Source organism: Erithacus rubecula (genome assembly GCF_903797595.1).
Source record: "Erithacus rubecula genome assembly, chromosome: 5".
In the NCBI taxonomy this organism is placed as follows: domain Eukaryota; kingdom Metazoa; phylum Chordata; class Aves; order Passeriformes; family Muscicapidae; genus Erithacus; species Erithacus rubecula.
In genome coordinates this window covers 27,938,066-27,950,666 of record NC_136687.1, presented here as the reverse complement: position 1 = coordinate 27,950,666, position 12,601 = coordinate 27,938,066, and the positions used below count along the sequence as shown (strand labels likewise).

Sequence of the window (12,601 nt, the reverse complement as noted above, 5' to 3'; positions counted from 1 at the left end):
AATTTAGCTATGTTTTGTCTCACAAAACATGTGTTTACACACTAAAAATCAAGTAACAGTGTACTAAAGTGCAGACAACTGCAGACATTTAGGGAGAGAGGGAGGAACTTAAAACACTAAGTCACAGGATTCTCACCAAGGTCATCAGTGGCAAAGGGTTCAAAATTTGAAGAAGTAGACATAGTACTCCCATTGTCTACATCAGCTTGTTCACAATCTTGACATGCTTCTGTAACATTCTTGCCAAAAGTTTCCTAAAAAATTCCAGACAACTGAATACAAAGAAGGAACACACCATACTCTCACAGATGTATGAACAAGCCCGCAATTCTTTTCAGTGACTTGTTGTGGCATTAGCATTTGTCATCAGACTCCCTGACTCGAGAACAACCCTACCTCCAGGATACAAATCCATTATGTGTATCTACCACACTTGCTTCAAATACTTCAAGTACAAAACATGTAAGAAACTGTACAGAGGTGTAAGCAACTTCTTAAATATGAAAAAGTAAAAATTTTTGGAGAACTGTGTAATCAGTACTTGCCCTGCCCCTACTCAGAAGAGGATTTTGGCTCTTTCTGAATGTATAAGTTTCCAATTTACATCCGTCTCCATGTTGCATGTATCCCTGACACATCACTCATTTCCAGTACTGAGAATCCTACCATGTTTTATGACTTTTGCACTGATTCTTTTGTCACTAGTTCTTTAGAAAAGTCTGTATAAGTCCATATTAATTTTGAAATTCAGGTCCAATAGATTTCAATAGACAAGAATACATGTGTGTAAACTGAAATACAGGAAAAGCTGCCAGTAGTTTCTGAATTAAAAAACTTACATCATCTGTAGAGGCAAGGCTTTCACTAGGAGTGAGTTCAGAATTTGATGCCACCCATGTTGCAGAATTAAGTGATTTTGCACACTTTCCTTTTTCGTTTTTCTCAGCTAAATGTCTGGTCACTATATCCTGGAAGAGATAACCTATGCTGTAAAAAAAAAAAAATCTAAGGTCTGCTTGATTCACATACAAAATCAAAAATTGTGTGCATACCTGTAAAGCATATAGGGCTCTTTGCCTCAGATAATCTGTATTTAGCAGCTGAAGCTCATGGAAAAGTTCAATAAGAAAGTGGGGACGAGACTCATTTTGAGAAATAAGAGTTGCCACTTCAGAATAAATTGTGTCTCGCAAAGCTTCAAACATAGAAAGATCACTACCAGTTTCTGTAGAAAAAAAAAAGGAACTTGTCAAGTCTTTGGCAGGCATCTATTTAACAGACAACTGCCTATCAGGTATGTAAGTTACAGGTATACAAATTATGTCTCAAGCATTGCAGATTCCCTAATACAGCTGCTTTCATGAAGCTTACTAATTTCCTGAAGGGCAAACATCCTTAAATTGTACCTTACAAAATCTTTAATATATGAAATACAACATAGAGCAATCATAATTATTTTCTTTGCGCTTCTGAACAATACCTTTAGAAAGTACTCTTTATTAAAAAAATATTGCACACATCACAATGAAGCTTTCAGAATAGGTATTGAACACTGAAAATGGAGTTTTAAGACATTTCAAGAAAGAGAGCGAAAGGTCTCAAGTTTATAGAATACATGCAGTCCACACTTCTGCAACACAAGCAGCATTAAGAAAGCTGTAGACTGAACTCCAGAAAGCCACTCTTTCCCAACATAAATGCTACATTCTTATACATGTCTAGTATCACTCCCAAGTTCACAAAAACCTCCTACACTTAAACCCTACTACATATGTAGTATTTCCCTAATAAATCTCCCGTTCATTTGGGATTTAAAGATTATCCTTGCATCACAACAATCAAATTATTACATACATTATTTGGAAAGTGCTGAATGGAAACATAGTTTAATTTGGAAAACTCAGTTTAACAGATGTGTAATTATTAGTATTCAAATTAATGAAGTTATTAGCAATACAGCAAACATTACCATGCAATTTGATTTTCTGCAAATTTACCAATTTTTTAAGGACAGGTAAGCTTTTTCAACATTTGAAAAGTTACCACAAATTGCTTCCCTCCCCAATTACTGATATGTAATAGCTTTTACACATACTAAAAATGCCTATTGAAATTAGTTTTTTGATGTAGTATCTACCACATTTTTTATTTGTAATTGTTACTAATCAAGAACGTGGCAACCACGTTCTCTACAACTGTAATTCAAAGCAGTTTGTAACACTGCATTTTTTGCAAGGTTATTTCTCTAGTTTTGGTTATAGAGAAGGTGCTGCAATAGCACTAATCTTGAACATCTGCTAAACAGTGAGTTATAGGACCAAAGGTAAGAGAAGAAAATAAAAGTAATAGGATATTGTTGAAGCTAAGCAGTGAATGCATTACCTGGCGCTTCAATGCATGCATTTCTGTTAGACTGCTGCAGAATTCTCCTAGCATGCGCTGTAGGAAAGTGGGGATAGACAGTGATAAACACAAAAATGCGCACCAGAAATAAAGACAGGGTCTATACAAAACAGCAGGAGGAAGACTGCTTAGTTATCCAAACCACATCAGAGCTGCTTATTGTGAGAATGAGAACTTGACCAGTGAAGTTTATTATGTACACCAATAAACAGCTCCTAGTGTGGACACAGCTACACTGGCAAAGCTTTATATTGTGCTACAATGACTAAAATCTCCGCATCTCTCAAACAAAACAGAAATACTGGCAGAACCAAAAAAGGCACAGGAGAGGTTTTATGATCTAGATACAAGAAAAGCAGTGCAGATGGCAAAAATGTAAGGGTTTATGTGATAAGGCTGAATTTGAATGATATTTGATGGAGCTCATTTAAGCATGAATAGGAAGAAGACATGTATGCAGTACAGGATGTAGTTTAAACACTAAGCAAAGTTTCATCAGTTTTGCAGTTACTAAAATCAACAAATGAGTGAGATTGGCTATATTATTGCTTGTTGTACCGTAACAGGTTTCTAAATTACTTAAATCGAGTACTTAATATACAGAAAACACCCAAAAGCAATTAGTATCCAGCTTTTTACACACTAACATTTACAGCATAATTAGAAATTAAAATGCAACATCCACATGCTAAATATACAGTCCCTTCTTTCTGTCAAAATTCACTGCATTTAAATACTGCACTAGCAACTAACGTCCCTTACTCACAGAAGTTGGTAAAATAATTAGGCATTTAGAAAAGAGTACCTGAAGACATTTCTGTAGATCTACTATATTTGATTATTTTTTCCAATTGCTCCTGATTCCTTTTGCTGAACACCTTTGCATGAACCACATCATCTGAGTGTCTGCTTTTATTGTTCTTGCAGGGTTCACACACACTAGAAGCACTTGCACTTTCATAACCTAATGGGAGGAAATGAAAAAGAATAAAGAAATAGCTTACAGAATGTTTTTGTTACTTTAAAAAAGATTACTCAAGGGCACTCTTAAAGATGCAAAATACTAATGATGCTTCCTAGACTAAAATCCTGCCCTGTACACTGAAGCCATTCAGTATTACTAAATCCTCAGCAACTGCAATAGTATCACTATAATAACTAGTACTGTCCTTCCCTTCTCAGAATTTTATTGAAGCATAGTTATCAGCAAATCCAGTTTGAACATGAAGCCAATGAAGAAGATTCTACTTGTTACTTCAAATCTGCATCCATGATCCTTTTTTTCAACTGATTATTTATTTTCTATTTACTGAAATCCTAAAAAAACTTATGCAGTTGTAGTATATAAAATGAATAATTTATTTTCATTATTATAGGTACCATTTATGGAGAGTAAATTCTCTGGAATACAATTATTATAATCCGAGCCAAGTTTGCCACAGTAAATGTAAAGTATTGTCTTGTAAATGCAAAGTAATCCAAGATTACTTTACAACCTACCAGTATTTTTAGCTCTGCCCTTCAGCTGAGAAGAACTCTTCCTCTTATTCTTAGATCTGGGCGTTTTATCTTTTGATGCCAGGCTTGCTTGCGCTGATGCTTTTCTAGATCTAAATGTCTTTGTTACAGTAGTTGGGTCTATTGGATCAGGCATGCTACTGAAACTCTCCAAAGACTCTTCATCCAACTCTCTTCTCCTGTTTGTATCACACTGATTTTTATGACCAGAAGCAACATTTTGCACTGGAACTGCAAAACCTGCATTTAGCTGAGACTGATCATCTTTTTTCATTTCTTGGCTATCATCAAGCCAAGTTGATCTGTTTTCCATTTCCTCTTCAGGTTGTCTATGATTCCTTCTGTCAGAAAAAAACAGACCCACAGACCAATCTCAATATACCATAACCTGATCTCTCAGATAGAAGCATCATGTATTACCAGGCAAACAGTTTATTGTAATACAAATTATCTGACCTTGTTACTTATACAACAAATGAATATTGAAAAATAATTCAAGAGAACCCTTCCAAATGAAACTTCCCATCTGTCATCTGTCTCTGGCTTCAATATGAATATATTTAGGCAGTTACTGCTGTGCTCAAATAGTACCGTAGGTCAAAACATTTCTTAAAGTAACATTCAGTACCATCTATAGTAGCACAAAAAATAAGTATTCACTAAAATTATATCCTCTAGTTATTCAAACATCTCAGTTTCAAAACACTCCCACAAAAACAGAATCTTCCTCTACTTACAGAAAGTGTCACAAAACCACTCCAAGATTGGATTTGATTTTAAAATGCTCATTAAATGATACATTAATTAATATATAGAAAAGCAGAGCACTACTGAAAAAAAATGAAAGAAATTAAATTAGAATTTACAAAAGTAATGCTCATATTGTAATTCTATGACAATAAATTCCCATAGTGAAGGATAAATTCCCACAAGCCCCAGTAAAGGGAGGAGAAATTATTAAAGGAGAGCTGCACTTTGACATTAAATACCTTTGTTTTTCTGCTCCATTAGAGGAACTGCTTTCAAAGGGTTTGGGGAATGCCATATACTCAGTTTTCCCAGAAGTATTATGATCTAGAGGATGCTGTTGCTCCTGCTGCTCACTGCTGCGTGGTGAAATATTATGTGCAAAATCCCCAAAACCAGACGGGAACACTGGATTATAGTTAATACCTACTAAGTAAACAAGAGAGTCAGAAGATCCTACCTCATTTATTTGTGTAGTAAAATTCTAATTTGATACATACTGTGTGGCAGCATGAAATTATGAAACAAAAGTACAGTGGGGAAGTAAGCAATAACTGTTTTCATCCTGAAAGTACTGTAAGCAATCAGAATTTATCTTTAGGGCAGGTTTCAAACATTACTAGATACTACAATTCCATCAGTGGAGAGGAAGGTCCTTTAAGAAATTCCAATAAAGAGCTCCTATAAAAATAACATTTCCAAAACAAAGGCAGACTTCTGTCTGCCTGAAGACTTTATCAATATTTCAATCACCACCAAATTGACAAAAAAATTCCAGTGGTTCAAGTACTTATAGAATCAAAGAAGTCATAGATTCATACTACTTCAATTTTGACATCAGAAACTTTACGGAAGTGGCAAACTGAATATAACCATTCTTCTGGACAGGTTCCATGTAATTTTAAAAATGTTCTCAAACAGAAAACAGACTTTGCAATTTGAATCTAATCTAGGCCTATGCCTATTTCCTGTTTCCTAAAAGACTGAAATATATTAAGACAGTTTTGTTTACTTTGAATTATACAGTAAAATACCAACACTCTTTTCCTCTAAATTCAACAGCAAAACCAGATTAGAGAAAGAGATTAGGAATACTGTATCCAAGTCAACAGTTACTGTATAACTCTGGTGAGAACAAAAATTGGTTAGCATGCTCCATTTACAGGCATTTATAACAAAGAGGAGTGTTTGAAGTTCCAAGAAAAATATAAATAATTACCAAGTGCCACATTCCAATTACATGGTTCACTTGGAACACAATTTCAACTATGAAATGAGTGCTGAAGGTATGTAAAAGCTTCAAACACTACTTTTCATACGTTGGATGAAGAACATTTGAAACCTTACATGGAGTGTAACTACATACTGAGAGAGCCTTGCTCTTCATATTGAAGTAAAAATATACCACTATTCAGCAATAAATAGTAAACTTCTGCTTCAGAACATTTTGATATAAAGGAAAAGTGACAGAGTTTACTTAAGTTCACATTACAATTTCAATTAAATAAGAAAATATAAATTCTTGAAATTCATGTTACTTCTCACACTTACAGCAATACTCACCTGGAGAAAAGGAAGAAAAATTAGTAAATCCTGGAACACTAAAGAGGTTCACAGGTTGTGGAGAGAAGTTGAATGGACAGAAAACAGGAGATGGAGGTGGTGGTGCACTACTGCCTCTCTCCTTTTGCGATGGTTTCTCTTGACACTGTTGTTCTTGCTGCTGCATAAGATCACTTAACATTTGTTTCAGCCTTGAAAATAAGAAAAAATAACAACTTGGGGAAAAAATATTAGAGGAAAACTGTAAATTTATACTCAAGTAATTTGAGCTTCATATTGTTTCACCTACAATATGTAATGTGTGTAAAGAAGGGCACTATTTAGCTAATTAAAAAACCTTCGAGACAAAAATTACTTATATTTAATCCTGAGTTGGTTTAAAATCAACTGCTCTGTACTAGTGGTCATGTATACACAGGTTAAATATCCTTGCCAGAACAACAAAAACAACTGACTAGCTACTAAAAAAATAAGCAAGCTGAAAACTTCAATAGAAACAATCAAATATACAAAGTATTTACAGAACTGAGGTTAAAATTAATTTTAAGAATTGTGTAAGAGGACAGCATCTATATACCACTTACCAAATACGAAACAGAGATGAAGAGCTCCAACTTTCATGCAATTAATTAATATGACTATTACATCTTTTTTCAAAAAATACTGTTGTTCAGAAGGCAAATTTAGTACACCCAAATGGAATATAAGAAGCTAAATTCTAACTCAAAACACTAAAAAAGGACAAAAAGCTGATTTTCTGTATATTACCATCAGAGTCCAGAATCTTGTGAGGTAGGTCTAGTGAAGATTACAGACACAAAAGCATATTAAAAAAATACCTATTGCAACAGATTTTTGCCAACTTTTGGTTCTCTTCAATGAAGATTACTACAAAAGTACTTTTAAACATGTTAAAGAGGTGGTGGGGGGGAAAAAAGACAGCCAAAAATGCTGCATGCAATTTCAAAAGCTTGTAATCAACTCAGAAGTTCTAGAGTCTCATATTTTACCATTATCTGTAATCTTAAGATGTTCCTGTTACTGAAGCATTTCAAATTCCATAGTTAAGCACTAACACAAACCTTTGGACGTTATTCTGCTGCCAAGTCAGTTGAGTGTAACACTGGTTCAATTGATGCATAATGAGATGTATTTGTGAAGATGCAACATTATTTGACATCATACCATAGGGGCCTGTAAGCAAAGTCTGTAGAAGGCAAGAGAGGGTCTGTAGAAAGAAAATATGCAACAGTGACCAAATTACAAAAACCAGAAGCCATTGCTAGAAAGAGCTAGAAAATAAGAGGCAAATAAGAACAATAAAATGAACGTTCTTTGTATCTACCTGCTGATCCTGCATCAAAGTTTGACAAATGCTGACACTAAATTCATGCTGCTTCTTTAACTGATTGATCTGCTCTTGCCATCGTTCCTTTTCTTCTACATAGGAAAGCTCAGACATCCACCGAAAATTTTCCTGGCGCCGCATACTTATGTTTTGTTGTTGTCTGGCCTTAGACACTGGACGGTAATTTCCATCTGCTGAAAGGGGACGGCAATTTCTCCACCTGGGTTGGCAAAACACGAATGAGGACAAAATCAGACAATTCAAACATCTAATGATACTTCCATTATTCAAATTAAGTTTAAGTTGTACATCAAAAACTCACATGGCACAGGCCAGCTAATCACACATGCCATTTTGTCAACCCAACATTATTCTAAACAAATGGAAAATAGGAGCCTCCCACCTGACTATGACTGTCAAAAAAGAAGGGCTAAGGATGTGTCTAGGTCTTGTTTCTAGTATTTTCCATTACTACTCTATAACATGTATTTGATGAGAATAGAAGCCACCAACAATATACACTGACAGGTCTAGCTGCTGATTAGCCCACTAAAAAGTCTACTAAACTTATTTTGGTATCCAAACCAGAAGAAATAACTGCACATATATATATATTTATATATATTACATTTAACATGGCATTTTCATTTAATCTCACTAAAGTTATGAAGGAAGTCTATCAGGTAAACAAGAGTTTAAATTATTGACAATAATTAAGAAATAGTTTTCACAATGACAGAAGCCAGTAATTCAGAGGGAAAAAATTCAGAGTTAGTTTAATTCTCTGAACTACTATTTTTTAAAAGACTGATTTATATCACAGCAAAAATTTCATACAGATTGGTTATCTTTGAAGCTGATTAAAAATAAATGGGAACACCTGAAACCACTGCCACACAACTGGAAAGCTCAATGGCAGCCTTTTAGTAAGAATGAAAACAAAAGAAAGCACCAAATCAGTTATATGCATTGCAGCTACAAAGACTCAGAACAAGAAACTGTCACTGCACACAGCTCCTTAAAAAGCAGAAAGAAGTATTTTTTTGCTGTGAGGATGCCTTGTAATTAATGCAATGCTTCTTCCACCCTCTTCTAAATACACCCAGATAAGCATTAGATCAACAAATAACTCTACTAACCTATCTTTGTTTCCTTTAACAAAATAGGCATTTTCTGGTATGTTGTTATTGGGATAAACAGAGAAACTGTCATTCAAACTTGATGCATCTTCTTCCTCTTCCTCCGCCTGATCAACTCCATCAGAGAGATAACCATCTTCATCTCCATTATCTTCCTCTAGGGCACACTGGGTAGAACCTCCCCAGGTAGCCATTGTCCTAGTGAACATTGCAGGGTCAGGGAGAAAAAGAGTGTTCAGAAAAAGAGTACTTTTTTTTTCAAGTTCATGATGAATTATTAAAACAATCTATTGATAATTGCAAGTCTATCTGCAATTAATCAAGCTGCACCAAAAAGAGTTAAACCATTCTGAACATGAGCCAGCAGTGTGCCCACATGGTCAAGAAGGCCAATAGTGACCTTGCCTCTATCAGGAACAGTGTGGCCAGCAAGACCAGGGAAGAGATTCTTCCCCTGTACTTGCCACAGGTGAGGCCCTCCTTGAGTGCTGTGTCCAGTTCTGGGCCCCTCAGTTAAGGAAGGATGTTGAGATGCTGGAGCATATTCAGAGAAGAGCAACAAGGCTGGTGAGGGGTCTGGAACACAGCTCCTATGAGGAGTGGCTGAGGGAGCTGGGGTTGTTTAGCCTGGAGGAGTTTTAGGGGAGACCTCATCACCCTCTACAACTGCCTGAAAGGAGGCTGTACCCAGGTGGGGATCACCCTCGTCTCCCAGTGATGGGGCATGAGGACAGTCTTAACCCGACTCAGGGGAGGTTCAGCCTGGACTTCAGGAAGAAGTTCTTCACAGAGTGACTGGGCACTGGAATGGGCTGTTCAGGGAAGTGGTGGAGTCACCGCCCCTGGAAGCATTTAAGAGAAGACTGGATGTGGCACTCAGTGACATGGTCTTGTTGGCAAGGTGGTGTCAGGTCATAGGTTGGACTCTATCTTCAAAGTCTTTTCCAACCCAGTTGATACTGTGATTCTCACTAATGCAAACTTGCAATCTGCTTCTAATACTGGGACAGATAAGTGAAATTAATGTCTGTTTTGGAAATGCATTACTTTACTATGCTATCAAATAGGTTAAGATGGAAAATAATTACTCTGATCATTTGGCATTTTCGAGGCATTTTCTTCTTCTTAGGTGATTCATTCCCTCATTGGTAGAACAGAAGAGACTAAATATGCTGGGAAAACTCAGAAATCTGGCAAGCTCCTAAATAACAATCACTTTACAAGTCAAGAAATTAACTTCCTGCTTTGTTAAATCATCACATTCAATGTTCAGATGAACATAAGCAACTGCCCCCAACACTGACATCCCACTGAACAACAGAACCACCCATTGCTTAATACAGAATAATTTGTGCTCTTACTTTTCAGTCCTGCTCTGCTGTGGAGTACATCGAGTTTCTGACCCTTCACTTTTAACAGATGCAGCAACAGTAGCTATTGTTTCTGCAAGCTCTCTCCTTCTCTGATCTTCAGCCATTAAAGCTTCAAGTTGCTTTCTTCTCTGTCGCAATTCTTCTCTTAAAATCTCATGTCTTCTCATTTCAGACCATAACTGCTTGTAGTAAAATGGAAGAATTAGAATATAATGCTAGCAAAATTTCAAGAAAGAGTAAGTAATATCAAGATCATTATTAAAGATAATTTCAGGGGAAAAGGTGAAGGAAGACACAAAGTTAAATCAGGTTTGAGCAAACACTTTCATAGTTTTCTCCAAGGATGATCTGCCAACAGTATGCATGCGATAATTGATAAATGATTCGTGTTAATCATAGAAGTTTTGGAGTTTGTATAAACAAGAATACTTAAAATAAGAAAAGAACATGGACCTAGATAAAGGGAAATATATTATTAAACCCATTCTGTTTAAATCCCTCTGTTATGAATATTATGTTTCCTAAATAAGTTGTATCTACTGACAGCTTGCAAAACAAGGCTTTCACACAGCCCAACAGATTCTGCAGAATCAGATTTCCTGCCTTTGTGTGATCAATCACAAACTATCTACTAAAGATCAGGTTTCCTACTTCTCCTGTTTTTTATCTACCAAGACCAGATGGTTACATGACCAACTGTCCGAAGAACCGTCACACGGAAGTTTGGAAGTTTCTTTGACCACCACTACTTAACTTGCAGAATTACTACAACAAAACAATAAGGATTATTGATTACTACAAGGAAAACCACACTATAAAAAGGGAGCTGCAAGCCAAGTTCGGTAGAAGTGTGGAGTGGGTGGTGACTCCTCACGTTTTCCCCAGCGCGCTGCTTGCTCTGTCTATATAAAATAAACCAATCTAAATTTTGCTAAATATTGAGACTTTGTTTCTCATTTATAACATACATTACCAAATGTTCGTGGTAAAAATTCAAAATTAATTCAACTTTCACATTAATCTTTAGTATCAAGTGCTATACTTGGGGAAAATGTCTTGCCAGTACAAGCCAAAATTTCCTTCTTTCCAGACATGAAATAAAGAAATTATACATGCTTTGTTAAAATAGCTACTTACTCCACTTACCTGGCCAGCTACTTTAAATGTGTCCAAGCAACCTGAAACTTCCCCTTTCCAAACCCTTTTTAAGTTACTGTATATCAAGTATGAAATACCTCATTGCCTACTGGTACAGATTCACCACATTCAAATAAAGGCTTGCCAGCTGCATTACACTCATTCGTGGCTGGAGTGGATGTTACCTGTGAAGTCTGTCTATTTGCTGGGCAGTTACCCAGGTCAGCTGACAACTGAAAGAGAAAGCAAAATGGCAAAATAGAATGTAATGCCTTTTTTAAACTTACCTCCAGTTAAAACCCAACACAGTTAAGGCTCTATGAGGCTAGAAAGTCAGTATCCTGGGAAAAGGATTTTTGAATCAAGGCTAAATGTTTATTTCAAAGCTTAACTAGAAATCAACAAAACTTAATTTATGTATTATTACATCATATTCTAGATGCACTGTGTAGATAATTTATTGCTCATTTCACAGAAAGAAGTTAATCACCAAAGAGCATGAAAAACAGGAAAGCCCTGTAGAAACGAAGTGCTGATTATGCTTACAAGACACAGCATTGCTCCAAGATACCAGCAAATGACTACTAAGAGAATTAAAGAAGCAGTGACAGCGTGGACAGGCAAATTTCAGGCTAAAAATAAGACAGAAGGTTCTATATCTTTGAACACTCTATCAAGGCTTTTTAAGACAAGTGACAGTGAAATTAAGATACACCAACTACTGAACAAGAACCATTGAAAAGTGAATGACATAAGCAGAACTCCAGGTTTAGAAGTCCACCTGCTTACAGTATACAAGTATTACCAATTTTAAGTTTATTCCAATTTTCATAGGAAGAAATGGTGAGCAAGATATTTTAGGTTTCTTTCATCAACACCTTAAGACGGCAAAGAAATACATTCTACCTACTTGAAGGTCAGGACAAGCTTTCTGTAACACTTGAATTTTTTCCTGGATTTCAATCAGTTTTCTTCTTTCTTCTTGTAACTGCTTAAGCTCCCGTTGCTGCTGCTGAAGTTTAGCTTCATAGAACTTCTCTCTGCGTAAATAAGTTATCCACATGTTACTTGACAAGAAGTCGCCTAAAGCACAGCTCTACCATCCTCTGACAAAGGCTCACCTTGCTTTTTCATTTAGTCGTACATCTTTTTTTAACTTGTTGGAACTTGCTCGGACATTATTTGGTTGTTGCTTTGTCTCTTCCATCCCACCCAACAAGTCACCAAAATTAGATGCATTTGCCATTGTTCCTTGAGGCTCTGGATCATCATCCTAAAAGGATGTCAGAAAGGCAATTAGGCTATTTTCACGTTGATTAAGAAAATGTAACAAACCAATTTTGTCAAGTTTGTCTAGTTTGATTTTTTTAAAA

At 35.9% G+C, this 12,601-nt stretch overlaps 1 protein-coding gene across 29 annotated transcripts in view; it reads right to left on the bottom strand.

Moving 5' to 3' along the window:
- Nucleotides 1-12,601, bottom strand: part of PCM1 (pericentriolar material 1) — a 40,584-nt gene that overhangs the window by 10,638 nt on the left and 17,345 nt on the right. For 14 of the 29 annotated variants that reach the window (XM_079306426.1, XM_079306438.1, XM_079306415.1 and 11 more), the window contains 15 exons: nucleotides 12,350-12,501; nucleotides 12,139-12,268; nucleotides 11,327-11,461; nucleotides 10,080-10,273; nucleotides 8,719-8,916; nucleotides 7,577-7,799; nucleotides 7,314-7,459; nucleotides 6,232-6,422; nucleotides 4,911-5,097; nucleotides 3,904-4,262; nucleotides 3,209-3,367; nucleotides 2,383-2,439; nucleotides 1,053-1,225; nucleotides 840-968; nucleotides 137-254 (listed from right to left, as the gene is read on the bottom strand). In XM_079306426.1, coding sequence (XP_079162552.1) covers nucleotides 137-254; nucleotides 840-968; nucleotides 1,053-1,225; nucleotides 2,383-2,439; nucleotides 3,209-3,367; nucleotides 3,904-4,262; nucleotides 4,911-5,097; nucleotides 6,232-6,422; nucleotides 7,314-7,459; nucleotides 7,577-7,799; nucleotides 8,719-8,916; nucleotides 10,080-10,273; nucleotides 11,327-11,461; nucleotides 12,139-12,268; nucleotides 12,350-12,501 — 2,551 coding nt within the window. The remainder of the gene's footprint in view (nucleotides 1-136; nucleotides 255-839; nucleotides 969-1,052; nucleotides 1,226-2,382; nucleotides 2,440-3,208; nucleotides 3,368-3,903; nucleotides 4,263-4,910; nucleotides 5,098-6,231; nucleotides 6,423-7,313; nucleotides 7,460-7,576; nucleotides 7,800-8,718; nucleotides 8,917-10,079; nucleotides 10,274-11,326; nucleotides 11,462-12,138; nucleotides 12,269-12,349; nucleotides 12,502-12,601) is intronic. The other 15 variants (XM_079306442.1, XM_079306417.1, XM_079306430.1 and 12 more) reach the window with 6 other exon arrangements.